The sequence below is a fragment of the Archocentrus centrarchus genome, chromosome 14 (genome assembly GCF_007364275.1).
Source record: "Archocentrus centrarchus isolate MPI-CPG fArcCen1 chromosome 14, fArcCen1, whole genome shotgun sequence".
NCBI classification, from domain to species: Eukaryota; Metazoa; Chordata; class Actinopteri; order Cichliformes; family Cichlidae; genus Archocentrus; species Archocentrus centrarchus.
Genome location: NC_044359.1, coordinates 10,436,519 through 10,461,363, shown reverse-complemented (window position 1 = coordinate 10,461,363; position 24,845 = coordinate 10,436,519). Strand labels below are relative to the sequence as shown.

Sequence of the window (24,845 nt, the reverse complement as noted above, 5' to 3'; positions counted from 1 at the left end):
CATACTTTTTCATTTAAAGCTTTTACAAGAAATTAAAATTACCATAAAATTAAAGTTATTTTAACTTTTTCAACTTTGGAAAATTATGGGCATGGGTAATACGACCTGTGTGTGACACATTTGTGATGTCTGTGAGACGGACAACATTCAAATCAGCTAAAACATCTGCCAGGAGTGGATTTGTTGTGCTCCGCACTACTTGTTTCACTCTGATTTTCGGGGTTTGAATTCAGCTCTTTGTAGGTTCACAGTTTTCATTTCCATTAAACAATGTGTCATCCTTTCGTTCCTAACATATTACTCAGCCCATATCAGTAGAAATATCCAGCATGAGATATCCCATTGAGCTATGATGTGGTTTCAAAGTTTTTCTTAAATTTTTTTAGAAAATGGACCAAGTCACCAATCACGCCACCCACCAGTTTGTGAAGTCCTGCTATAAAGCCTCAAGATGAGTGTTTTCATCCTCTCCATCTCTTGTGTTTTGAAAGCAGATGTGACCAACAGAGGATGAATCTAGACAGTGAAACCAATGAGGCCATGCTCATTGGATAAGGACTTGTGATTGACCCTGGATAATCCTCTTTTCTGACTCTGTTAATAACCATAATTATAATAACCAAATTATACAATTTTTCTTCATGTTTAATTCACTATGACCTGAAACTAGCATAAAAATGTTTACAGGGGTCACATCCAAGGTGGGCATCTCAGGTTTTCCCATAAGGTTTCTATAGGTGCAGACGTATTTTTCAAACCACAGGTATTGCCCCCTGTTGGCCATTTAAAAAATACAAGTTTAAGGTACAGTAATCCCTCACTTATCGCGGGTATTACGTTCCAGGACCACCCGCGATAAGTGAAAATCCGTGAAGTTGGGACGCTATATTTATTTTAATACTTATACATTATTTTAGTAGTTATACACTATTTTAAGTTTTTATAAACCCTCCCCACACACTTATACACCAAATATATACATCACTGTACAACACGTACTACGCATGTTTAGAACGAGTACCGCAAAAACCCGCGAAACAGCGAAAATACCGCAATAAATAGTTTACACCAATATTGATTGAAAACCCGTGAAACAGCGAGTCCGCGAAAAGCGAAAGTAGCGAGGGATTGCTGTACTTCCCCGATGGCTTCAGTTTTCATACCTGGAAGCTACATCCATGTTTTTGGTCCATGTGTCATCACTTTGCCTGAGGGGGAAAAAAAAAAAAAAAAGGTTTTGTATTTGTAGATGTCAGAAAGAGTAATGGTGTTTTATCGGTCAGAATTCAAATAATATGGAGAAAAAAAATTGTATTTCTGTTTATCTGTTAGTTTGCTATGCATTTACATGGAGCGTTCAATAGAAACACTTTTAACTAAAATTTTTAAGCCATTGGGGGGGGGGGGCAAAAGTATGTTTAACCAGAGTTAACCATCAGTGGCAGCTTGTTATGAATCCGGTAGTTATCAAACTTTACCTGCAGCGCAAACCCATCTGAAGCAATCTGTGGTGTATGTGTTTGTGTTTGTAGGGTGTTGAGACGAGGAAGCGCTCACCGACTCTGAGCAGTCAGTTCAAACGATCCCTGGAGCTGCTGATGAGGACGCTCAGTGTGTGTCAGCCGTTCTTCGTTCGCTGCGTAAAACCCAACGAGCTCAAAAAACCCATGGTGAGCAGGATTTGTTACTTTGTGCGCCACACTGTTGAAATAATCTTGAAAACATCACTTCCTGAGCACGTTCTTCTATCTGTAACATAATTTAAAGCTTCTCTCGGGTCAGCCAGCCACAAAATGAAAACATTCAAATCTGTTTACTGTCTGTTACCAAGTCAAATGACACATTTATATTCATTTATGTTTAAATAAAAAACAACTGTACTCTTTTTATTTATATTCAGTTTACTTGTGGCTGTTATTTTGAAGCACTTTGCAGTCAGTATTACTATGTAACATCTTTTAAAATAACTCTTCAAGTACATCTCATATGCTGTATCTTTATAGTAGTTGCTAGCTAAGGTTGCTAATGCTAAAAACTTGGATCACACCACATGAAAAGTTTCTCTTACTTGTAGATTAAACAACAGCATGAAAATCGCTATTTTATTCTATTCACGGGTGAAAATTTGGGGACTGCACATCTTTCCTTTTCTGCAGAATTAAGGCTGTTTCACACCGGATGCGTTGTGTAAAAACCACACGAAATTACGAATCTTTTGGATGCGAAATTGTGTAACCTACATACACATCTGACCAGTCGTGTTTTTGCAAATAAATCGTCCTCATGAAACGCACTGTGAAAGAAATGGAGTTAACAACAAGCAATGATGTAATGATGTTTCTAAACAAGAGAAGGAAGAAACAGATTCTGGGTTCATCCAACTCATAAGAAAGCAGCAGCAGGGAGAGTTTTATGGTTTGATCACGGAGCTGAAGCTGCATCACGGCCGCTTTCACGCATATTTCAGGATATCAGTGGACAGTTTGAGCTCTTGTTGGCAGAGTTGGGACTACATGCGAGGAGGCAGAGAATAATTTCAGAGAGCCAAGTGACCTGGAGCAGCCTGTAGCTGTGTGTCTGAGGTAAAATAGTTTGATTTTACTGTTCCCACATCACTGTATATTCAGTACATCTGTGCGCGTTTTGAGCTACGACCTCGCATGTTGCTAAATGCAGCGCTCTGATTGGTCAGACCTGTTTGTTTCTTGAAAAGTCAGAAAAATCAAACTTGATCCGAATAAATAAATGCCGCAAAATCGTCCTGTGAAATGACGCGGTCGGTGTGAACGGCTGCATTAAGAAAAGAGAAGTCCAAAAAATATTTTTAATGCACGAATCATTGCACAGAATTTACGTTTCCGGTGTGTAAAGGTCTTTAGATGGGAAAACTGTTAGTGTTAAAGTTAGATTAGCATATGCTTAGCATAAAGACTGAAGCTGGAAACCATTAGCTCTGTCTGAAGGAAAACTTATGAAAAACTCACTATTTCCAATGCTCAACAAGCATAAGTTAAAAAAAAAAAAAGTATTATTATGGGGTTTATCAGTAGGACTGCATTTAGGCGGGAAATGGTACCTTCCTGAAGCGTTGTGTTGACGCCCTGCATTAGCTTCTACCACTAACAAACATGCCTGAACTTTAGGTTTATACAGAGGTAATATACTGTATTATAAGCTTGTGAATTAAGGCTGGTTTTTTTTGTTTGTTTGTTTTAAATTATGTTTGAATAGAGCCAGGCTAGCTGTTTTCTTCAGTTTCTAGCTTTTGTGCTAAGTTAAACCAGCTACTGCCTATAGTCTTATATTTTTAATAAATATATAGACAAGAGGAGCCAAACAACTGTATTTCACAAAATCTTCTAAAACCATTTTTGTCCATTCCTGATACTATTTTTTCTTCTGTGTTAGGCAACTAGATCTTTCAAGCTATCTTTTAATTCTTGTCGCAGCAGATGGCTGCCCCTCCCTGAGCCGGATTCTGCTGGAGGTTTCTTCCTGTTAAAAGGGAGTTTTTCCTTCCCACTGTTGCCAAGTGCTGCTCATAGTTTTGACTGTTGGGTTTTCACTGTAATTATTGTAGGGTGTTTATCTTACAATATAAAGCACCTTGAGATGACTGTTTGCTGTGATTTGACACTATATAAATAAAATTTAATTTTATTTAATTAATTCAATTTAATGTCATAGTTGAATATTTTGATATTGTTAAAACTCTGTTTGCCCTCACATAATTTTCTAAGCATTACAGAATCATGGTTGAATTCTTAAATTAAGGAAAACACTTAATCTGTTAAATCAATATGCATATATTATTTCATTTATTTATATTCACGATCATATCAGACTTTGCTTCACCAATATGTAGGAAAAAAAATGTACGCTATAAAAATATGGACCAAAATACTGTTTCCTGTGTTTGTCCCCAGCCATCACAAACATGGTGCACTTTTTGAAATTAAAATAAAACTGCCTATAAGCTTTTAAATTCTAACAGGTTATAGCTCACCAATGATCCTGAGACCCACTTTTGTATAATCCAGTTTGTTTTGGTTGATACCCCAGACTTTATGAGCCTTCGTTCACACACCAGGAGGTGCTGAAGAAAAAATTGGTTAACCTCCGGTTTTGACTCTGGACCTCTGTTTGTCTTTCTCAGTTGTTTGATAGAGAGCTGTGTGTTCGTCAGCTGCGCTACTCGGGCATGATGGAGACCATCCGGATTAGGCGGGCAGGTTATCCCATCAGATACACCTTTGCTGAATTTGTGGATCGTTACCGAGTCCTGATGCCTGGCATCAAACCTGCTCACATACAGGTCAGCATGAAAACTGTCATCTGTTTCACTGTTCAGTCCTGATAAGAGGATTTCACCGAAATTTTAGAATAACATATTTCTATGCCATACAGCTACATTAATATAGAATATGAAACATAGTGTAGAGGCTGCTTGAGATTCCCAGTCTTGTCTAAGATAATTATTTATTTACAGAGGTATACAGTTGTTTAAAAATTTGATTATGGTGTGGAAAATATTTGAACCTCTTTAGATGATACATTTTCTTTTGGTTTAAGTGGTAGAAGGTCCTGGGTTTGAATCCACCTTTGCCCTGGCCTTTCTATGTGGAGTTTGCATGTTCTCCCCGTGTCTGCATGGGTTTTCTCCAGGTACTCCTGTTTCCTCCCACAGTCCAAAGACATGCAGTTACTGGGGTTAGGTTAATTGCCCATAATGCCCATGATGATTCTGAATTGCCCCAGCGACAGGCTGACATCCTGTAAAGGGTGTACCCTGCCTCTCACCCTATGACAGCTGGGATAGGCTCCAGACCCCCCACCCCCACCCCCACCCCCTGCAACCCTGGAAAGGATAAGCAGAACTGGATGGATGGATGGATGGATGGATGGTTTAAGGGAAAAAATTAATTTGGATGTTTTAAATATGATCTAGTTGTTTGTCTGATATAGTGCTACATAACCAGGACCACCTCTCCTCCATAAAGATGATATTTAAGACCTCCACTATAATGATGAGTTTTGACACCTAAATATATCAATAAAGATTTGTTTTGACAAGCATTAGATAAGTTCCAGGTTTTTCCAAGGGTAGCCCTAGTAAGCCAAACAAGCAACTTTTAATACACACTCAGTCATTTTATTCTGAAAGCAGGCCTGAAATCATCAAAATCTTCAAAAAGAAATAAGGGTTACCTCCAGTAGGTGTCCAAGGGGGAAATGGTAAATGGACTGGTTCTTATATAGAGTTTTTCTACTCTACTTGAGCACTCAAAGCACTCTATACAACATGCCTCATTCACTCATCCATACAAGCACTTTTTTCCTACACCTAAATGCTTTCTATCTAACATTCACGCACATTCACGCTCCAATGAACACATTGGAGAGCAACTTGGGGTTCACTATCTTGCCCAACGATAGTTTGGCATGCAGACTGGAGCCGCCAGGGATTGAACCACCACCCTTCCGATTAGTAGGTGATCTGCTCTGCCTCGTGAGGAAAGAGTCAAACTGTTCAATTCAACCAGAGATGTATAAAGTACTGGAGTAGAGGAGTGGAGTAGAAGTACAAGTACTATATAAAAAAATTGACTTGAGTAAAAGTTGAAGTGTTCTTTCAACACCATACTCAAGGGGGAAGTACAGAAGTACTCAATTTTTTTGGTACTTAAGTATTTCAAGTAGAAGTATTTCAAAAATTGCTACTCAAAAGTACAAGTACAAGTACTGTGTATATTAAAGAAAGGCAGTCAAAAGTTTGATTATCATTGTTTATATTATTTCAAACATTTGAAAGGCACAATGTATTTGGCTGAAGCTGGAGTACAATGATAAAAGGCCATACAAGTGTTTACAAAAAAACAAACACAAATAAAACATCTCAAAAGGCCAGAGGAGCAGTCCACAGAGCAGCTAAAAGACAAACCTGGACAAGGTGTTCCTGGGACGTCATCCATCTCGATATCGGACAGTAAGCTGACGCGTTCTGTCCTCAGTACTTGCAAGCAACAGCGCAAAAGGCGGAGACGAAGCCTGCGTTTTTTTTATAGGCTTGATCGCTCAAATCGCCCAATGATGAGCCAACTTCATAAACCGTGACAGCGCCATCTACCGCTCTGGCATTGATACTATGACTTGGGGATGATTAATAACGTTTTCATAATAGTAACGAGTAACGATTCAGCACGGGAAAAATGTATCGGAGTAAAAGTATTAAATTAATCAAAAATATATAGTGGAGTAAAAGTGAAAGTAGGGCAAAAAATATGTACTCCAATAAAGTACAGATACTGCATTTTAGTACTTAAGTACAGTACTTAAGTAGTTGTACTTCGTTACTATACATCTCTGAATTCAACATTTCCTTAATGGAGAAGAAAATCTGCATCACCTATTTTAACATCATTAATGATAAACTCTAAAGCAAAGTACAAAGTCATGTCAGTCCTCAGTTTTTGTTCTCTCTCTTTCCAGGAGGACTTACGAGGGACCTGCCAGCAGATAGTCCAGGCCCGGCTAGGGAAACATGATGACTGGCAGATTGGAAAGACCAAGATTTTCCTAAAGGTTGGCTTTCTCAGTCCTGATCCAAACACCTGTAAATATTAGGCAATTAGCCAGATGAAATATCAGAAAATTACTTTTTTCCTACACAGAATTTCTTCTGGAGCTCATTGGAGTTGTTTGAATTTGCAGGTTTCTTTTAACATAGCAGTTGTTTCACAAAATGGAAAAACACAAACGTATCCAATCAGTCAGTGATATTCAGTGCTTTGAGCCTCACCCTGACCTTTTGGGGGGTAAAACCAGATAGGTGGAAATGCTGTAATTAGTCTCTTTTCCATATTTCCTGGCTCTACTTTTCCTTTCTAATTAAAGCAAAATGACACAAAAAAAATCAGCACTGAAAAGGAAAAAAAAAAAAAGAACTTAAATAGTTTTTGTTCCCTCTAGACTTTCTTGCTTCCTTACCCTTAATGTTGCTGTAAGTCCCAACCTCATTCATTCCTTTTGAAGTTATAAATGTTAAAAATGGGCCAAATTACCTCAGTATGGCAAGTCAAAAAAAAAAATGCCCTTATAAGCCTAATTTCAAGTGTTTCATTTAAAATATTAAAACTTAGTTTTGACAAAAAGGCTCTTGAAGAACACCCTTATGTGATATTTTAATGTTTTATGTCATACTGTGCCTTAGTGTTGCCTATTGTAGTTTAGTAAGTTATCAGAGCTTTTCTTTATTTGTCACTTTGTCCCCTTTCAGGATCACCACGACATGCAGCTGGAGATCGAGAGGGACAAGGCCATCACCGACAAGGTCATCCTTATCCAGAAGGCCGTGCGTGGACGTAAAGAGAGGTAAGCAACTTCTAGATTTATTCCCAAAGTCCAAAATTGTTTGTACCTCTTTGAAATAATGCTCTCTTCTTCCACGAAAAGTCTAAAATTAGGTCAGAAATGCCTACATGTCTTTGGTTTTACAAAAGAGTGAAGCAAAGGAGCTATACAAAAATATTCTAAAATGGCCTGGTGGAGGGATATCTATCATTTTCCCCATGTTTGTGTGTATATGTTTAGCTCCAAAGGAAAAATCCAGGATTTCTGGTTTGAAATCTAATTTATGTTTCCTGCTGTCACTCCTCCAAGGACAAACTTCCTCAGACTGAGGAATGCTGTGACTGTTATTCAGAAGGTCTGGAGGGGATACCAATGCAGAAGGAATTACCAAATTGTGAGTCCTTTACATCGACAACATGTTGTTCTGTAGGTTTTTTTTGTACTGAATTGTTTTGAAAGCCTCAGTACTTGTTTTTATCTGTTCTTGCCATTGTTTATGTGCAAATTTGCAAAGCCTTCCTAAATTAAATTACTAGATTAAAACTAAACAGAGTGCAGTGATAGCGCTTTCTTTATTTCTCTGCCAAACTGCATAAAATTGAGCCTGGTAATTTTTGCAGTCTTGCGTCTAGTGAATGGTAAACATGTACGAAAACATTCCTCCTTCAAGACTTTACCAAAGCGAGAGCTTCAGTGTAGTAATAGGTCAATAATAATCTCATAATAATCATACTCACAACAGCAACAAAAAAGATTAAATCCATAGAATTAACCTCTGACCTGAAGAACATGTTCCTCTCCTCCAGATGCAGTCTGGCTTCTTGCGCCTCCAGGCCATCTACAGGTCAAGAAAGTACTACCGAAGCTATCGAATGACTCGCCTTCGCGTGACCCTCATCCAGGCCCGGTGCCGCGGCTTCCTCATCCGGCAGGCATTTTGGCGGCGGCTTCGTGCCGTGTTGACCATCCAGGCCTACACCAGGGGCATGATAGCCAGACGCCTCTGCCAGAGGCTCAGGGCAGAGGTAAATAGTTACTACATTTACTACTGCTACCTAAATCATGTTGTACATGGGCCAGAAAGAGAAGACTACTGCTGCTGAGGGCAGACTGGGAATAATGTGACAGACAGAGGGGAGAAAAATTGTGTGTCTTACTATATTTGATCATTATTACATGCAAATGAACACCACAGGTTAGCTGATATCATTACCATGTCCACTTGCCAATTAGCTTAGCTTAGCATAAAGACTGGAAACAGGGTTAACCTCTAGCCCAGGGGTCTCAAACTCACATTTCGCTAACCCCTCTTAATTGGAGGGGAAAGCAAAATGCCAAAAAAGTAACTTAAAAGGCCAAATTGTATGTTATTCTTGACATCAAATCGCGGACCGGAATTAGGGGCGGGGCCGGATGAGGCTAGACCCCTGCTCTAGCCTCTGTCAAAATGTTACAAATTGAATATAAAACATGAACATTGCTTCCAAGTCTGAAAAGTGAAGCCAATGCAGAACTGCCTTAAACCTGCATTTTCTGTTCCTACTGCCCAGCAGGGCGCGACGCCTGTGTTTGCAAAAAGCCTTACTATATAGAAGTCTATGAGTTTATGGTCTCAGTCACTAGTTTTAAGCCTTATTTAATACAGCATGGTGTTCATTTTTGTAACATATGGTCCCATTAAGAGTAAGACTGAGGATAAGCCTGGGCATGCTTTAGGGTGGGCATACCTTATTATTGACCAAGGTTGCTTCAGCAAGCAGTGGTTGTCAATGCTGTGGCTAGGTCAGCATTTTATTGTGGTAACAATATCAAAATTAATCTCAAGCAGAACCTGAAACTCACTAAGTGTCTAACAAATTGTACTAGTAACATTTTTTGATTTTGTTACCTTCAGAAAGAACTGGGCTATTTCCACCTGCTTCCAGTCTTTATGCTAAGCTGCTCTGCTGGCTTCATATTTTCATGATAATAGCATCTATCTGAATATCTTAATTAGGTCAGTGTGCCATTACAAAAACCCTTTGATTAAAATAAAAGTGGCCTCTTAATCACTACTCATTTTATTTGCTACAAGGAGCACAATGCTTTATCTAAGTAAGAAAATAATCCTTAATTAAATCTTACCTTTTGAATATTCAAAATTGTCAGAGTATATGAACAAAGTTGGTATAAAAGGGAGCACTCCACCATTGAAAGTCATTTTTATTTCCTTTTTTTCACGAGTGTTTTTACCACATAGATGAATTTATTTTTATTTATTTATTTTGGGAGCCAAAACAAAATCTCCATTGTTTTAATGACGTTTGCAATATAATGTGTTTGTTTTTAAACCAGTTTTCATGATTAGGGTCTAATTTACTCGGGTATAATGTTTAACCCCAGTTTGAAAAAGCATTCACAGTGATTTCTGGACGTGAGCCCATGCAGTGATTTCCATGACAGAATCATGCCTAATGTTTAATACAGTGCTGCCTGAGGGCCCAAAGATCACGAGCATAGTATTGATTTTTAGCCTTATCCTATGCGCACAGAGATTTCTCCAGATTTTCTCTGTCTTTTGATGATATGAACTGTAGATGATGAGATATTCAAAGTCTTTGCGATTTTTAGATTGAGGAACATAATTTTGAAATTGTTCCACAGTTTGTAGATACAATCTTTTGCAGACTGGCAAACGTCTGCCCATCTTTATTCCTGAGAAACTCTGCCTCTCCAAAATGCTCTTTTTATACCCACTCATGTTACTGAGCTGTTGCCAATTAACCTGATTTATTGTAAAATGTTCCTCCAACTGTTTCTTTTTAGTACTACTTACATTTCCAGCCTTTTGTTTCCCTCGTTCAAACTTTTGTGAGATGTGTTGCTACCGTCAAATTCAAAATGAGCTGACATTTTTCATGAAACAGTAAAATATCTCTAGTTTAGACTTTTGATATGTTTGCTGTGTTCTTTTGTGAATAAATGTGGGTTTCTGAGATTTGCAAATCATTGCATTCTGTTTTTATTTGCATTTTACACAGAGTCCCAACTTTTTTGGAATTGGGGTTATGCATTTTGGGTCATCAAATGGTCAGACATGAGATGGAAACAGTGAGCACTTGAGTTGAAGACAGCTGGACGTCTTTTTTAGGTTCACAAAGACGTTTCACCTCTAATCCAAGAGGCTTCCTCAGCTCTAAAAGCCGATGGAGCGTCCCAGGTATTTAACACCTAGTGGAGCTGTCACCTTCCCACCTTCACATCATGTGATTTGTTAGGGTCAAACGAGCCAAGGTGTGAATGAAGGCATTCCTGCTACTCCTCACCAGCTTTTAGAGCTGAAGAACCTGAAAACAAGTCAAGTTGCCCTCAGCTCAAGAGCTTAAATACTACATGACCTGGACGACCAAGAATCTGTAGACGTGACATGAAAATACTTTAATTTCTGTCAAATAGGCCAACAAATAATCATTGCCTTTTACAGTACTTGAACCGATTTTGATTGTTTAAATAATTTTGAATAATTCCTTTAATTAGATTCCAAAAGTTTGTTTCACTTGTCTTTTTTTAAATATATTTTTGTATATTCCTGTATTCATTTTTTCAGTATTGAACACCTTCACCGTAAAGGTTTTCTTAACACATTATTTTTCAGTGAGTTTCTTTGAACAAGACTGAGTGTGAAGCTGTTTTCATACATGCACTGCAGCAGTGAGCTGTGATAGACATGATTTGATGAATGCACATGTGAGAATGCAAGATTGTCCAAAATTCATGCATGAAAACAGTTTTTGGGAAATCTGGGAATGTTTGTGATCTTTTAAAAGTTTTCAGGTAAAAACTGTTTTTATATGAAATTTTTGCATCTTTTATTTTCCTCTTTTTCCTGTCCTGAAAGCCTGCTAAATAAAATTTTGCATTTAGCAAATGTTTGCTTAATCTCATTTTCTTATTAAATTGAGCATTTAGGGAACTGTTGAATAATTTTCCCAAGCACATCTGCAGTTGGAGTGAATGAGCTCTCCAGGAGCACGATGCCAGAGCGGGTGACAGAGCTGAGCGGACCAGCGGTGACTGCTGCTACATGTCATCATGTTACATGTGTCATGTTGACTTCTACACTGCTTTTTATTGGTTATTTGTCATGTTAGTGTGTAGAAGTTTATTCTTCTGTGAAAAGCTCTTACTTCATAGTTCAGCTTTAAAGAATATTCATATTCTTTGTCCACTGTTGTCTGGTCACATTTCTTAGAATAATGTGTTATTGTCAATACCTTGATCTTAGAATAATACATAATAAAGAACAAGAAAAATAATAAGATAACAGGGGGGTAACACTCCATCTTCCTCTGTGAACTCTTGTCCCTCTGTTCCCTCTCTCTCCTCCTTTTGCAGCTACAGCATCGGCTGGAAGCCGAGCGCCAGCGCCTGGCTGAGGAGGAGCAGCTGCGAAACCAGATGACAGTTCGGAGGGCCAAGGCGGAGGCCGAGAGGAAACACCAGGAGCGGCTCATCCAGCTGGCCCAGCAGCAAGAGGAGAGGGAGCGGGAGGAAAAGGAGGAGGCGAGGAGGAAGAAGGAGCTGCTGGAGCAGATGGAGCGGGAGAAGGAGCAGCCAGTCGACCACTCAGACATGGTCGACCGTATGTTTGGTTTCCTGGGGAATGCCGGGCCGCTACCTAACCAGGATGGACAAGCACCAGCTGGTTTTGAAGTATGTAGTTGTGAGTTTTCCAGAAAAGATGTCAGATTAATTTACTCATTAGCTAGTATTAATCAAGGGTGTGGGTTTTTTGAGGGGGACACACAGAGTTCTGGGAAGATATATAGATATAGAGCACATGCTTTAAAGACTTGAGGGATGCGCTCGCTATGCCCCTGGAATCTAATCTGAGGGTATCCCGGACGTCTCCCCAAGATCTTCCATGAGTTTAATTTTTGCTTTTAGCCACACTGGTTAGGTGAAGAAGAAGGTGCAGGCAGGGTGGAATGGGTGGAGATGAGTGTTTTTTGACTGAAGGATATCAGCAAGAGTGAAAGGGAAGGTTTACAATATGGTAGTGAGACCTGCTATGATGTATGGTTTGGAGACATAGCACTGACAAAAAGACAGGGAGCTGAGCTGAAGATGCTAAAGTTTTCAGTGGAAGTGACCAGGATGAGATTTAAATGAGTACATGAGAGGGACAGCTCAGTTGAGCAGTTTGGAGACAAAGTTAGAAGGCAAGGCTAAGATGGTTTGGATGTTGAATATGGAGCTGCCAGACAAGAGGGAAAGAGAAGACCACAGAGAAGATTCATGGATGTAGTGAAAGAGGACATGCAGAGGGTTGGTGTGACAGAGGAGGATGTTAGAGATGGAGGCAGGTGATCCACTGTGGCAACTCCTAAAGGGAGCAGCTGAAAGGAGGTGGTTAAGATTAGGAACAGAGTGCGGTTTGGCGTAAAACACTTCACAGCATTAACTGTGTACATGACACCTAGTTTGTGTAAATGTGATGCCAAGGGGTCTTTAACAGAGACCAGCCTCACTAATGCTATAACCTGGCAGTATTTGACACCCTGACACCTTAACACGATGGGATTGTGGAGCAGCTTAAGGCTATAAAAAATGTACAAAATATTGAAACATCTTCAGCAAAATTGAAAAAAAAAAAGAGAGAGATTAACCGTTTTTGTATTGTGCAGTTTGACTTCAGACAGTATCGTATCCTTTCGTGTTAGCATAGAGCAGAAAATCATGTTAGAATTGCAGTAACTGACTCCTGAATCAGCACATGACTGTCAGTATTTACTGTGGACTGAAGAAACAGCAGACGCTTTAGTTTATTGATTTATTTATTGGCCACATAAGTAGAGAAGGATCACAACAAGCTAACAGACACATTCCTGGCGTGTTTCTACAGAATTAAGTAAGAATAACATCCCACCAGGCAAAGAGCACTATCGTCTTCACCAGGAACAATGTTCAGTGTTGTGGCCTCCTGGTACATTTTAATAATTCACTCTCCTTTCAGCGCTCTTTTTGTTTCCCAGAAAGTTCTCTCACATATCAATGTGTGTCTTCAGGACTTAGAAAACACACCTCGTGGTGAGGAAGCTGAAGAGGAGGTGCTGAACGAAGCTCTGCCGTTACCCGACGAAGAAGACGAGGACTTGTCCGAGTACAAATTCTCCAAGTTTGCGGCCACCTACTTCCAGGGTGTCTCCACCCACACCTACATCAGACGGCCGCTGAAACAACCTTTGCTTTTCCACGAGGACGAAGGAGACCAGCTGGTGAGGCTCACGTGACCTTTGATTTCAGTCCCAAAGCCCTTTTCAGCCCCCGACCATCCACTTAAGCTACTCGCATTACGCATTAATGGGCTCAGCAGATTTACGCACGTACCAGCTGCTGAGCCGATTATGAATATGATTTGGGAGAAAAGCCCAAGTTAAACTGTATTTGTTCCAGTCTGCGTCAGTAGGTGGTGACCACCCTTGTGTTTGCTGAGGTAGATTCATCTACCCCCCTTTAGTTCAGTCGGTCTCTTTGGCCTTTTGTTTTACCCTGAATAAGAAGGGAGCATGCTACTTGTTGCTGCCCATGTATGTATATTTTAATATAGCTTACTGACCAAGTAGCTACACTGCAGAGAAAATTTAGCTTTGACACAAAAAAAAGTTATAATTTTATATTTAGTCCTTGGTATCCCAGTCCAAAAAAACATTTCTCCTTAATGTGAATAAATGTTAAAGGCAATGTTCCCTCTAATTTTTCACGTGTATGGGCTCCCTGATCACACTGATCACACTGAGGACCACTGTGAACATCAGATGTGCACACTGTAGCCACATACCAGTATTACACCTGTTATAAACCAGGGATCATAGCAAGTTACATGGCTTATTAAAAGAATCAGATTACAGCATTTCCATTAGTTTGCTTTTAATATAAGTGATTTGGCCCACTTAAAATGAAAAAAGAAAAATCTTGTCGTTCATGAGATGTGAGATGTGTATTATGTTATATGTGAGAGTCCTGCTTTGGCCAGGGTGAGGGTCCTGCTCTGGAAGAAATGAGACATTACATCTTTCAGGCATAACTTTTTGTTCACATTAAAACAATTCACATTTTGCACAATGGAATGTGTGCTGTAGCTTGTGATACAGTATAAATTCCTGTACAAAATGGTACAGAAATCATTTTTATTGGTCTAACTCAATCATATGAAGGGCCAAAATTGAAGACACAGTCAGAAATAAAAATCATTTTAATCACCAATATGATTTGAATGGTCAGAATACAGCAACTTTTTCCTCAACACATTAAATAAAATATAAAATTATATTTTTCTTCAAAAATGACATCAGGAAAAATGAGAATATTTCAAGCTGATGAAAATTTGCGAATTTTTCAGGTAAAAATTATGATGTGAATTTTTGCGCCTCATATGCTCTGATTTCCATCCCTGAAGCTGCAGGGACAAAGGTGCCACCATTTGCGAACTTTTACTGTAATAAACCTTATATTGGATGTGAAGCGCAATTTCTGAGCTTTCAGAAACTGTTTGAATTTTTCCAATAGGACAAACGGTCGCGGAAGTCCTTTGCTCAGCGGCGATACCCTCAGTGTTAAACAGCTGTTCACGCCAGGTAAGGGCACGTAACGGGTGCCTCAGCGACGATCGCCGGTGTTACACCAAATTCTGCGACCCATCATATTCTGCGACCACAGGGGGCGATAGCGTACATCCCTCTGCATGTACGTGCTGAATGAGAGCTGAGCTGGGTGGCAGAAAATCTTATAAATCGTTTGAACCCCTTCCCAAAAAAGTGCTTGGAAACATTTATTTATCGTTTACCAGTTTATTGAAGGATGGGTAGTAGTGGGTTTATGTATTTCAAACGATAGAATAAAAGCATTCAATGCAACGGTCCGTCCAGCTGTGTTCAATGTCAAATAAAAAAAAACGCATTTCCTTCGTCAATGCGAACGAAATAATATTCCGTAAGGTTTACAATCTCCTGTTTTGGTGCTTACACAGTTTACGTAAATAGTGTCCTTCTCGCTCGTATTCAGCACGTACATGCAGAGGGATGTACGCTATCGCCCCCTGTGGTCGCAGAATATGATGGGTCGCAGAATTTGGTGTAACACCGGCGCTGTCTGTGTTTTACGGTGCTAACGACGCGTTGTGCCTTCGGGACTTTGCTGCACAGCGCTTCCTGCTGTGTGACGCAGTGATGCACTGTCAGCTCACCTGTGCAGGTCTCCCTCTGCATCTTCCCCCTTAACTGTCCTTTTCTCTGCACATTTTCCACTTTTCATTTGGCCATTTTTGGGGGTCAGGCTAGCTTATATGTCACTGTAAAAGTGCTGTCTGCTGATCACTGATCAGTGAGTCAATATGTCTGTGTAGATTCTCAGTTATCCAGGTCATAGTAGTCTCTGGAGCTTGAAAAAGGCGACTGGACTGGACAAGAAACAAGAAACAAAAAGAAACAAAAAGAAGTCCAGTCGCCTTTTTCAAGCTCCAGAGATCAGTGAGTCATTGGCAACACAAATGGGTTAGCGCACAGGTCTTGGCCTGCAGCAACTGTTGCAGTGCATTATGGGATTTGTAGTATAAGTGGTGGGAGCGCTGTTTACCGTTGGCCATTAATAATATCTATATGAAATCATCTCGCGGTATGAAATTACATCGCGGGCCAATCCGGCCCACGGGCCTTAAGTCTGACACATGTGGTTTACGGTTTATGTTGGATTCAATTTTTTGCGCTGCATAGATTTTCTTGTGCGCTATGTGCGAGCAGTGCGCGATTGCACAGGCGCGCAGCTTAGAGGGAACATTGGTTAAAGGTATTGTTTTAATTTTTACCGTGAAAATATTTTGCAGTTATATGAAAAATACTTGTTAGAGTGAAAGGTTTATTATTATAAAAATTTTTTCATTTTGTTATGTCCTTTGTCTCATTTTGAAAGCGCAACAAAAATGCATGAAATGTTCTCAGCACTCACAGTTCAGATAAGATTCCTCTATTGATCAGACAACAAACAACATAAAAACTCTAAATGGACTCACTTCAGTAAATACAGACTTAGAATAAATAAACAATAGATAAATATATTTTTTATAAAAACCCCTCCCTACTTCTGTCTGCCCTACATGAGCTGTTAACTTGCCAGTTTAAGTTCAGAGTTCAACACGTGAAAGATCAGCTGAAATCCTCTGAGGTGTGATCTTCAGCTGATCTGGGATCTACAATAATTTCATAGAAGTTTAGTTTGATTAAATAATGCTGCTAAAATTGTTCCCCTTTGCTTCATTGTTGCTGTAAGTGTTGACCATATTTGAGTGTGACACACAGTTATACATTTCAGTTGAATTCACAGTTAGTTTACAGCAGCAGTTATCTCAGAGTGCTTTGCATTATATTGTAAATACCCTACAGTATTGGAGAGAGATCAGAGATTATATGATTCCCTATCAGCGAGCACCTCATGATGGTCGGGAGGAAGAACTCAGGCAGAGCCAGGTTCAGGGAGGGGCAGCCATCTATTGAGACTGACTGGAGGGTGAGGGGACGGAGAAGAGAGAAAACAGGAGCAGAGTGTAATTTTCAAAGCATTTCAAAGCATTATAAAGTGGAAAATGTAAAAGCGTTTCTTATTTGCCTTACTGCTGTCCTGTCCTCCAGGCAGCGTTAGCCGTGTGGATCACCGTGTTGAGGTTCATGGGGGATCTCCCGGAGCCCAAATGCCCGTTGGTCATCAATGACGGCAGCGAGAAGATCCCGGTCATGACCAAGATCTATGAAACACTCGGCAAGAGGACCTACAAGCGAGAGCTGCAGGAGCTGCAGGTGGAGGGAGAGGTGAGATGATGCTGGTCGTTGGACCAGTCATTACTGATTGGTCAGATCAGAGCCTTCAAAATGTGAACCCATCTTTCTGCCTACAGAACAGCTCCATCGACAGCCAGAAGAGGAACAGTGTCAGGCATAAACTTGTGTCCCTCACCCTGAAGAGGAAATCCAAGATCACCGAGGAGGTGAGATCCAAATCACTCCTTCATTTTAGCTTTTAGCTGGAGCCACTACATTTAGATCACCACTGACATTAGTAAATAATTTATTTAACATGTCTTACTTTTTCAACGTGGTCTTCAGTAGAGTTGAGAGTAGCAGTAACAGCATTAAGCGTGAAACCTGCAGAAACCCTGTGGAATATCCCCTTTTGTTTTGTATCCACCCAAAGACTGAATGTTTTCCTTCCTTTTCTCTTTTAGGGATTTCTTGCAAACATTCCCTTGCCAAATTATTCCAGATTTCCAAAGAACATTTATGTCCTCTAGCTTTAATCAGATACTAAGGGTATCACTGTAACTGTGTAGAACCCAAAACTGTATAATAAGAGTGTCAATTTGAACAAAATAAACAAGACAAAACTGAAACTAACAATAGTGAGTGCAGTCAGTACTGTCAGTGCTGTGTGTGAGTGCATAAATGAAGAAGTGGAGGAGAGCGTCGCAGCAGCTGAGCTCCAAGTTTTTTTGTGGAGCACTGGCACACTGGGCTCAGGTGCTGCCACTGTTTCTGACTGAGAACAAACCACAATTCCTCTGCAGTACCTGCAGGGTGACAGTCACAGTTTCTCTTGTACTTTGGCTTGAAATTGATTTGCCAAGGTGGCGCAGCAGCACAGCGTTTAGCACAGTCACCTCCGTGACGAGGCCGTGGAATTTGTGTGTTCTCCCTGTGCCTGCGTAGGTAATGTCTGCTTTCCTAACATAGAAATAGAAAGACCTGCATGTTAGGTTAATTGGTGATTCTAAAGTGACTGTGGATGTGAACGTAAGCATGAGTGTTTATCTCTCTCTGTGAGCTCTGTGATGGAGCAGCAACCTGTTCAGGGTTTACCCCACTTCTTGCCCATTGACAGCTGGGATAGGCTTCAGTCCATCTGCCACCCTGAATTGGATAAGCCGTTAAGAAAATTGCTGCATTAATTTGTCAAAAAAATATGATAAAGCTATAGACTAATTTGACTGATAGGATAATTGATTTTGTTTTTTTGTTTAAACAGCTAAAGCTAGAAAAAAAACCAGAAATTTACCCCGATTCTGCAAAAAGTTCAAAACCTTCAAATAAATAGTTTTTCTCTGTAATGTTGCCGGCAGGTCACCAGGCGGCTGACAGAGGGGGACTACGGTCTCCAGGGGAACAGCATGCTCGAGGACCGACCCACCTCCAACCTGGAGAAACTTCACTTCATCATCGGCAACGGGATCTTGCGGCCCACCCTCAGGTGACCTACGAGCAAGTTCACTTTCAGCGCTAAATGGAGGCTGCAGCAGTGAGAGATGGAGATAAAGCCTGAAGCCTTGCTCGTGGCGACATGAGGATGCTGTTTGGGTGTTTTAGGCCAAGCGAATCACATGCTGATGTTTTTGTTCTCCGCGGATGATAAATAGATTTAACTCCTCACTGCAGTATTTAGCCTGAATGTAGATTTCATCTTGAAGATGGCACTGAAGGAAAATGAATAGGTTTGTTGAAATCAGTTTGAGTATGGAGCTTGAATAGTTGGTTTTGGAGATTGTTGGTTGGAACAGTCTTTGATCCTCACCATTAGCTGACAGATGTTACTTTTTAAAAATACCTAAAGAGAGAGAAAATAATCATGTCCATACTAAATGGCTGGCTTGTTGTGGTCAGACATGAATAATCTCTCTTAGCTTGGGCAAAGGTTTATTTCCATACCTTGTTTATTATAAGTATATATTTTTGATTTGAGGCTAGTTCAGATTATTCTGGCTTGTGCAGTTGCAACAAACATTCAATAGTCAGCTTTAAAGCTGATAAAGTGGATTCAGGCTTCTCCCCTAAACTAATATTTGTAACCTAAACTAATAGAACTAAGAAAACAAAACTGTCAGTAACTCCCAACTACTCTGAATGAATGTTAAACAAAACTACAAAAAAAAAAAAAAAATCACTAAAGCAAAAGGCTGGAGAGGGAGGCAGCACTCCACCTCCTCTGGCTTTATGTGCACGCAGGTAAGCAGACACGAGGGATGAACCAGGGAGAGAGAGAGCAGGTTAAAGAGGATGACAGAAAAGGCAACAAGCATCAGTCGTGTGAATTTATTAGAAGTATTTTTAAAGCAAGCAAAGTTCTTTACATTGAGCTGTGTAGTTTTATCAGAAACTGTCAAAAAAAATAAAGGGAACACTCAAATAACACATCCTAGATCTGAATGAATGAAATATTCTCATTGAATACTTTGTTCTGTACAAAGCTGAATGTGCTGACAACAAAATCACACAAAAATCATCAATGGAAACCAAATTTATTAACCAATGAAGGCCTGGATTTGGAGTGACACAAAATTAAAGTGGAAAAACACACTACAGGCTGACCCAACTTTGATGTAATGTCCTTAAAACATGAGGTGTAGCATTGTCCTGCATTAGGAGGAACCCAGGGCCACCCGCACCAGCATATGGTCTCACAAGGGGTCTGAGGATCTCATCTCGGTACCTAATGGCAGTCATGCTACCTCTGGCGAGCACATGGAGGGCTGTGCGGCCCTCCAAAGAAATGCCACCCCACACCATTACTGACCCACTGCCAAACCGGTCATGTTGAAGGATGTTGCACCAGCAGATCGCTCTCCACGGCGTCTCCAGACTCTGTCACATGCGCTCAGTGTGAACCTGCTTTCATCTGTGAAGAGCACAGGGCGCCAGTGGCGAATTTGCCAATCCTGGTGTTCTCTGGCAAATGCCAAGCATCCTGCACAGTGTTGGGCTGTGAGCACAACCCCCATCTGTGGACATCGGGCCCTCATACCATCCTCATGGAGTCGGTTTCTAACCGTTTGTGCAGACACATGTTCATTTGTGGCCTGCTGGAGGTCATTTTGCAGGGCTCTGGCAGTGCTCCTCCTGTTCCTCCTTGCACAAAGGTCGAGGTTGTGGCCCTCCTACGGCCTCCTCCACGTCTCCTGGTGTACTGGTCTGTACTGGTGTACTAGGACCCTTTGGTGGGCTAGTTTTAGCCCCTGGGTCAAATACTTGGCAAAAGTGAGGTTAGCCCCCACTTTTTGGCCTTAATCCATCCCCACTTCTATTCAACTTTATTTTTCTCTGTAAGTGGTAAGTTTTTCTGTAACTAGTAAGTGGTACCTGCTATTGACTTTCTCTTAGCAAATCAAATATGACTTTACAGATCGCCTCGCTGCACAAACAGTCTTTAGATATTAGATATATGCTGTTTTATCCTCTTAGGAACATTTTTAATGGACAGTTAATTTGATTGAGGTCTGGTTCAGCTAATTGTGACTGTCTCATATATTGAAGAAAGCCTGTAATCTGTTTGTTGAATGTTGTCCTCTGTCTCAGAGACGAGATCTATTGTCAGATCTGCAAGCAGCTCACTCAGAATCCATCCAAAAGCAGCCACGCCCGTGGATGGATCCTGCTGTCTCTCTGCGTGGGCTGCTTCGCCCCCTCCGAGAAGTTTGTCAAAGTAAGAAACTCACTTCTGATGGAAAACTGCAGCTCAGACATGTATAGAAAGGTTCTCACACGTGCACACTGTTACACATTTCCTTTTATAAATGTGAACACAACCATAACTGCGGTGACACCATTTTTGCACCCAGTTTTTCCACTTTCTGTCATGGTTTTCACTCCTACCATCTCAGTACTGAAATGTGCTCATCACTGCCTGATTGAAGTGTTTTGTAGTACGCACTTCATCTGCTCCAGGCTCTGCAGTACCTCTCGATGTAATTATATCAATCATAAAGTGAGGCATAAATATGCTGCTGTGAGGCAAATAAAATCTTTTATTACAAATAAAATGAAATCTGACCATAAAAGTACAGAAATAATAAATAAACAGTAGAAAAACAGTTTTTAATCAACCACCTGATGATGTTTTGTTTCTGTTTGCTAATGTTGATCAGTCCCAGAAACAAACGCAGACAAACATTAAAGAGAAAGTCATACAGACTACAAACAAAGAATATAATCCTTTGTTTTCTGACCTCAGTCCAGGGGACAGATCAATAACGCAACATTCACATTCAGTCGGTAAACAGCAGCACAGAGTCCGCCTGTCTCCCCAATCGCCATCAGCCAGTCTGAAGTCCCAACAATAAAAGAATCCAAATCCATTTAAGTTTTCAGACACAGAAGAAGCAAAAGCTTAAAACAAAGTAATCAAAGGGAGAATCTGAAATATTTAATCTGCACCGAGTTTGATCTCATTGCACAAATTAAATTTTAATGGAGAAAAATACCAAAAAGTTTTCAGGTTTCAGTTCTTGATTGTTGGAATTCATTGCCCCTTTTAACAAACATTTTTTACTCCTCTGACATTTTAAGAGAAAAACAAGTGATCAGTTTGCATTTTGGACCTGTGTGATGGTGTTCAACTTCATTCATGTTGACAGGACAAACTGAGGCTGTGTGCAGATGGTTAGTTTTCTTGTAGGTGACACCTTTAACCCCAAAGGAATCTCAGTGCTGTAAGCCCCTACTGGCTTTCATGTTGGAAATATAATGAGGATTTTCTCACCGTTTTCTCTCCTCTCTGCTTTTTTATCAGTATCTACGAACATTTTTGAAAAACGGTCCTCCTGGTTACGCTCCGTACTGTGAGGAGAGGTTGAGGAGGACATTCGTCAACCGCACTCGGATGCAGCCGCCTTCTTGGTTGGAACTGCAGGTGCTGAAAATCTCGCTGTGTCTGCTCACTTTGAGTAAAACCAGTTTCTAAAGTGTGTTATCTTTAAACTGAAAGATTAGTAAAATGACAGGATGATCTGTGTTTGTTTGGGTTTTGTTGTGCTTTTTAGGAACTTTGAGAGAGCCTTTAGCAAACACCATCATTTTGTCTGTGCTGGTTAGAAAGCTCCCTGTGTACTCAAATTTAGCTCAAATCTAAATGAAATGATCATTTTTCTGTTGCAATGTAACTGAGTATAAAATATGAAGATAAGGTTGACGTTAAAATAGTTTTTTTTTTTTTATTTTATGGTATTTAAAATGTCTTAAAATCTTTCAATTTAACATGGAGAAATATGCAGGAACCCTGATGATGTTTTACTGCAAATGCTTTAATTTATAAAACCAACAAAAAATGTAACCAGTTTGATCAAATCCAGTATTATTTTTATTCTCTTAAAACATTAGTCCATGTGCTCTAAAAAGAAGCGATCAATTCTGGGTTTTTTTTGTTTGTTTTAAAGTTTGGATCAAGATGACTGTAGCGGAAACCTTCGGACCTTCTTTGCTGCTTCTGCAGGACGTAAAGTTTCTGACTCGTGTTTTTTTTTTTAGGAGGCAGCTTTCATGCTGTTTTGTAACACAAAATAAGGCAGATGGAAAAAAGGTTAATTATTCCACACAAAACGGACAACTGCAAAACAAAATGTTTCCAATTGGAGTTTTTACCTATTCCTGCTCTAATGGCTGATCAGAAAGGTTTTGAAATTTTCCTGCTTCAGTAAAACACGTTTTTAGACTTCTGCATCTCATCTTTTTAGTGGTTTTCAACAGGTTAATTACATCAAATATTAAGATTTGGTGGCTGAATGATAGCGGTTGTAATATTTATATTTTGAAGTGAGACTCTTACAGCCCACTGCTGGGCTGCTGTAGAACAATTTTAACTGTTACATGTCTGAACTTCAGTCTGATCGTTTTTGCCTTCAGGCCACAAAGTCTAAGAAGCCCATCATGCTGCCCGTAACATTCATGGATGGCACCACAAAAACGCTCCTGGCAGACTCGGCCACCACAGCCAGCGAGCTGTGCAACGCGCTGGCGGACAAAATCAACCTGAAAGATCGCTTCGGCTTCTCGCTGTACATCGCTCTGTTTGACAAGGTGAAACCTGCACAGGTTCTGCTGACACCAAGGTTAGAATAGTTAACTAAAACTAAGACGAGGTGTCACAAAACAGGCTTTGGTGCTTGTCTGGGATGTCTGCATGATGCATGTGTGTGTGTGTATTTCCTAAATCTTTGCCCAAGAAAACCTAAAGTGACATGATCAAACTGGGAACTAACCCAGATTGAACAGAATTCAAACAATATGTTTAAACTAAAAACATTAGGTCAGTTTGGTCAGATATAATGGACTTTGTAGATAACTGTATATCTGTTCTCATCAGGTGTCGTCACTGGGCAGCGGTAGCGACCACGTCATGGACGCCATCTCACAGTGTGAGCAGTACGCAAAGGAGCAGGGCGCCCAGGAGAGGAATGCTCCCTGGAGGCTGTTCTTCAGGAAAGAGATCTTCAACCCCTGGCACAACCCTGCTGAGGACTATGTTGCCACGAACCTCATTTATCAGCAGATCGTCCGCGGGGTGAAATTCGGAGAGTACCGCTGTGAGAGGGTGAGCAGCTGAGCTGTGTGTGGCTGAGATGGTTTGGACATGCAGAGAACAGGAATAGTAGTTCTACTGGACAAAGGATGTTGAATATGATGCTACCAGGCAGGAGGCAAAGAGAGACCTCAGAGCGGGTTCGTGGATGTAGTGGAGGAGAACATGCAGAGGGTTGGTGTGACAGAAGAGGGAACAGGATGAGATGCAGGCAGGTGATCTGCTGTGGTGACACCTAAAGAGAGCAGCCAAAACAAGAAGCAGCAGAAGCAAGACCAACAACCTTAACCCTTAACAGTATAACTAAGGAGTTATCAAAAAAAAAAAAAATTAAAAAACACTTATAAAGGGGGAAAACTAGCCATGATAAACTGTTTTTAATGCTCTAGAGTCAGGCATTTTAACCTTGGAGCCTATGGAGACTCGCTTTTGGAGCTGGCCTCAAGTGGCCCTTAGAGGAATGGCCATTTTTGACATTTCCACATTGGCTACATTTTTCACTTCTGATGTTGCTTTTTGATATCAGTAATGTCTGGAAAATAATTTTCAAATAAAGCTCATGTGAGAGCAGTTCTGACTGTGCACTGAATTTGGACCCAACACAGTGAACACTTTTAAATGTAGTAAAAATTAGAGAAAAAGTACTGAAACCGTTGGTTATATGAAAGGTTTGTGACATTTATGGAGAGTCTGAGTATAGACTGTACCAGATGAAGTTTGTGCACTGACACTACCAGCCCTAACAACCATAGACAGCACCTTACTAAAGTGTATTAGCTTGAGCCACTAGTTTTGCAGCTTTTTCATTGGACGTCCTCCAATTTTCTTATCCAATCCAGGGCCGCGGGGAGGCTGGAGCCTGTCCCTGCTGTTACAGGGTGAGTGGTGGTGTACACCCTGGATAGGTCATCAGTCTATCACAGGGCCAAAGTAGAGACAGATGATCACTTTGAAATTTTTATATTGAAAAACTTTATTTATAAATAGATGGAGTAATGAATCTCATAGTCATCATCAGTATGTACGGTGGAGGCTCTGTCATGGTTTAGAGCTGCATTTAGCCAGTGGTGTTGGAGATCTTGTCAAAATTGATGAAATTATGAAAAGTAGCATCAGATTTGGATCCA

The 24,845-nt window shown here is 40.4% G+C and overlaps 1 protein-coding gene across 1 annotated transcript in view; it reads left to right on the top strand.

The window, feature by feature from the left end:
- myo7ab (myosin VIIAb) overlaps nucleotides 1-24,845 on the top strand; it is a 71,707-nt gene that overhangs the window by 31,852 nt on the left and 15,010 nt on the right. Inside the window, exons 18-32 of the mRNA XM_030746807.1 lie at nucleotides 1,533-1,670; nucleotides 4,157-4,315; nucleotides 6,490-6,582; nucleotides 7,277-7,371; nucleotides 7,660-7,744; nucleotides 8,157-8,375; nucleotides 11,725-12,042; nucleotides 13,398-13,607; nucleotides 17,013-17,189; nucleotides 17,276-17,365; nucleotides 18,494-18,621; nucleotides 20,721-20,847; nucleotides 21,934-22,053; nucleotides 23,043-23,216; nucleotides 23,503-23,730. Coding sequence (XP_030602667.1) covers nucleotides 1,533-1,670; nucleotides 4,157-4,315; nucleotides 6,490-6,582; nucleotides 7,277-7,371; nucleotides 7,660-7,744; nucleotides 8,157-8,375; nucleotides 11,725-12,042; nucleotides 13,398-13,607; nucleotides 17,013-17,189; nucleotides 17,276-17,365; nucleotides 18,494-18,621; nucleotides 20,721-20,847; nucleotides 21,934-22,053; nucleotides 23,043-23,216; nucleotides 23,503-23,730 — 2,361 coding nt within the window. The remainder of the gene's footprint in view (nucleotides 1-1,532; nucleotides 1,671-4,156; nucleotides 4,316-6,489; nucleotides 6,583-7,276; nucleotides 7,372-7,659; nucleotides 7,745-8,156; nucleotides 8,376-11,724; nucleotides 12,043-13,397; nucleotides 13,608-17,012; nucleotides 17,190-17,275; nucleotides 17,366-18,493; nucleotides 18,622-20,720; nucleotides 20,848-21,933; nucleotides 22,054-23,042; nucleotides 23,217-23,502; nucleotides 23,731-24,845) is intronic.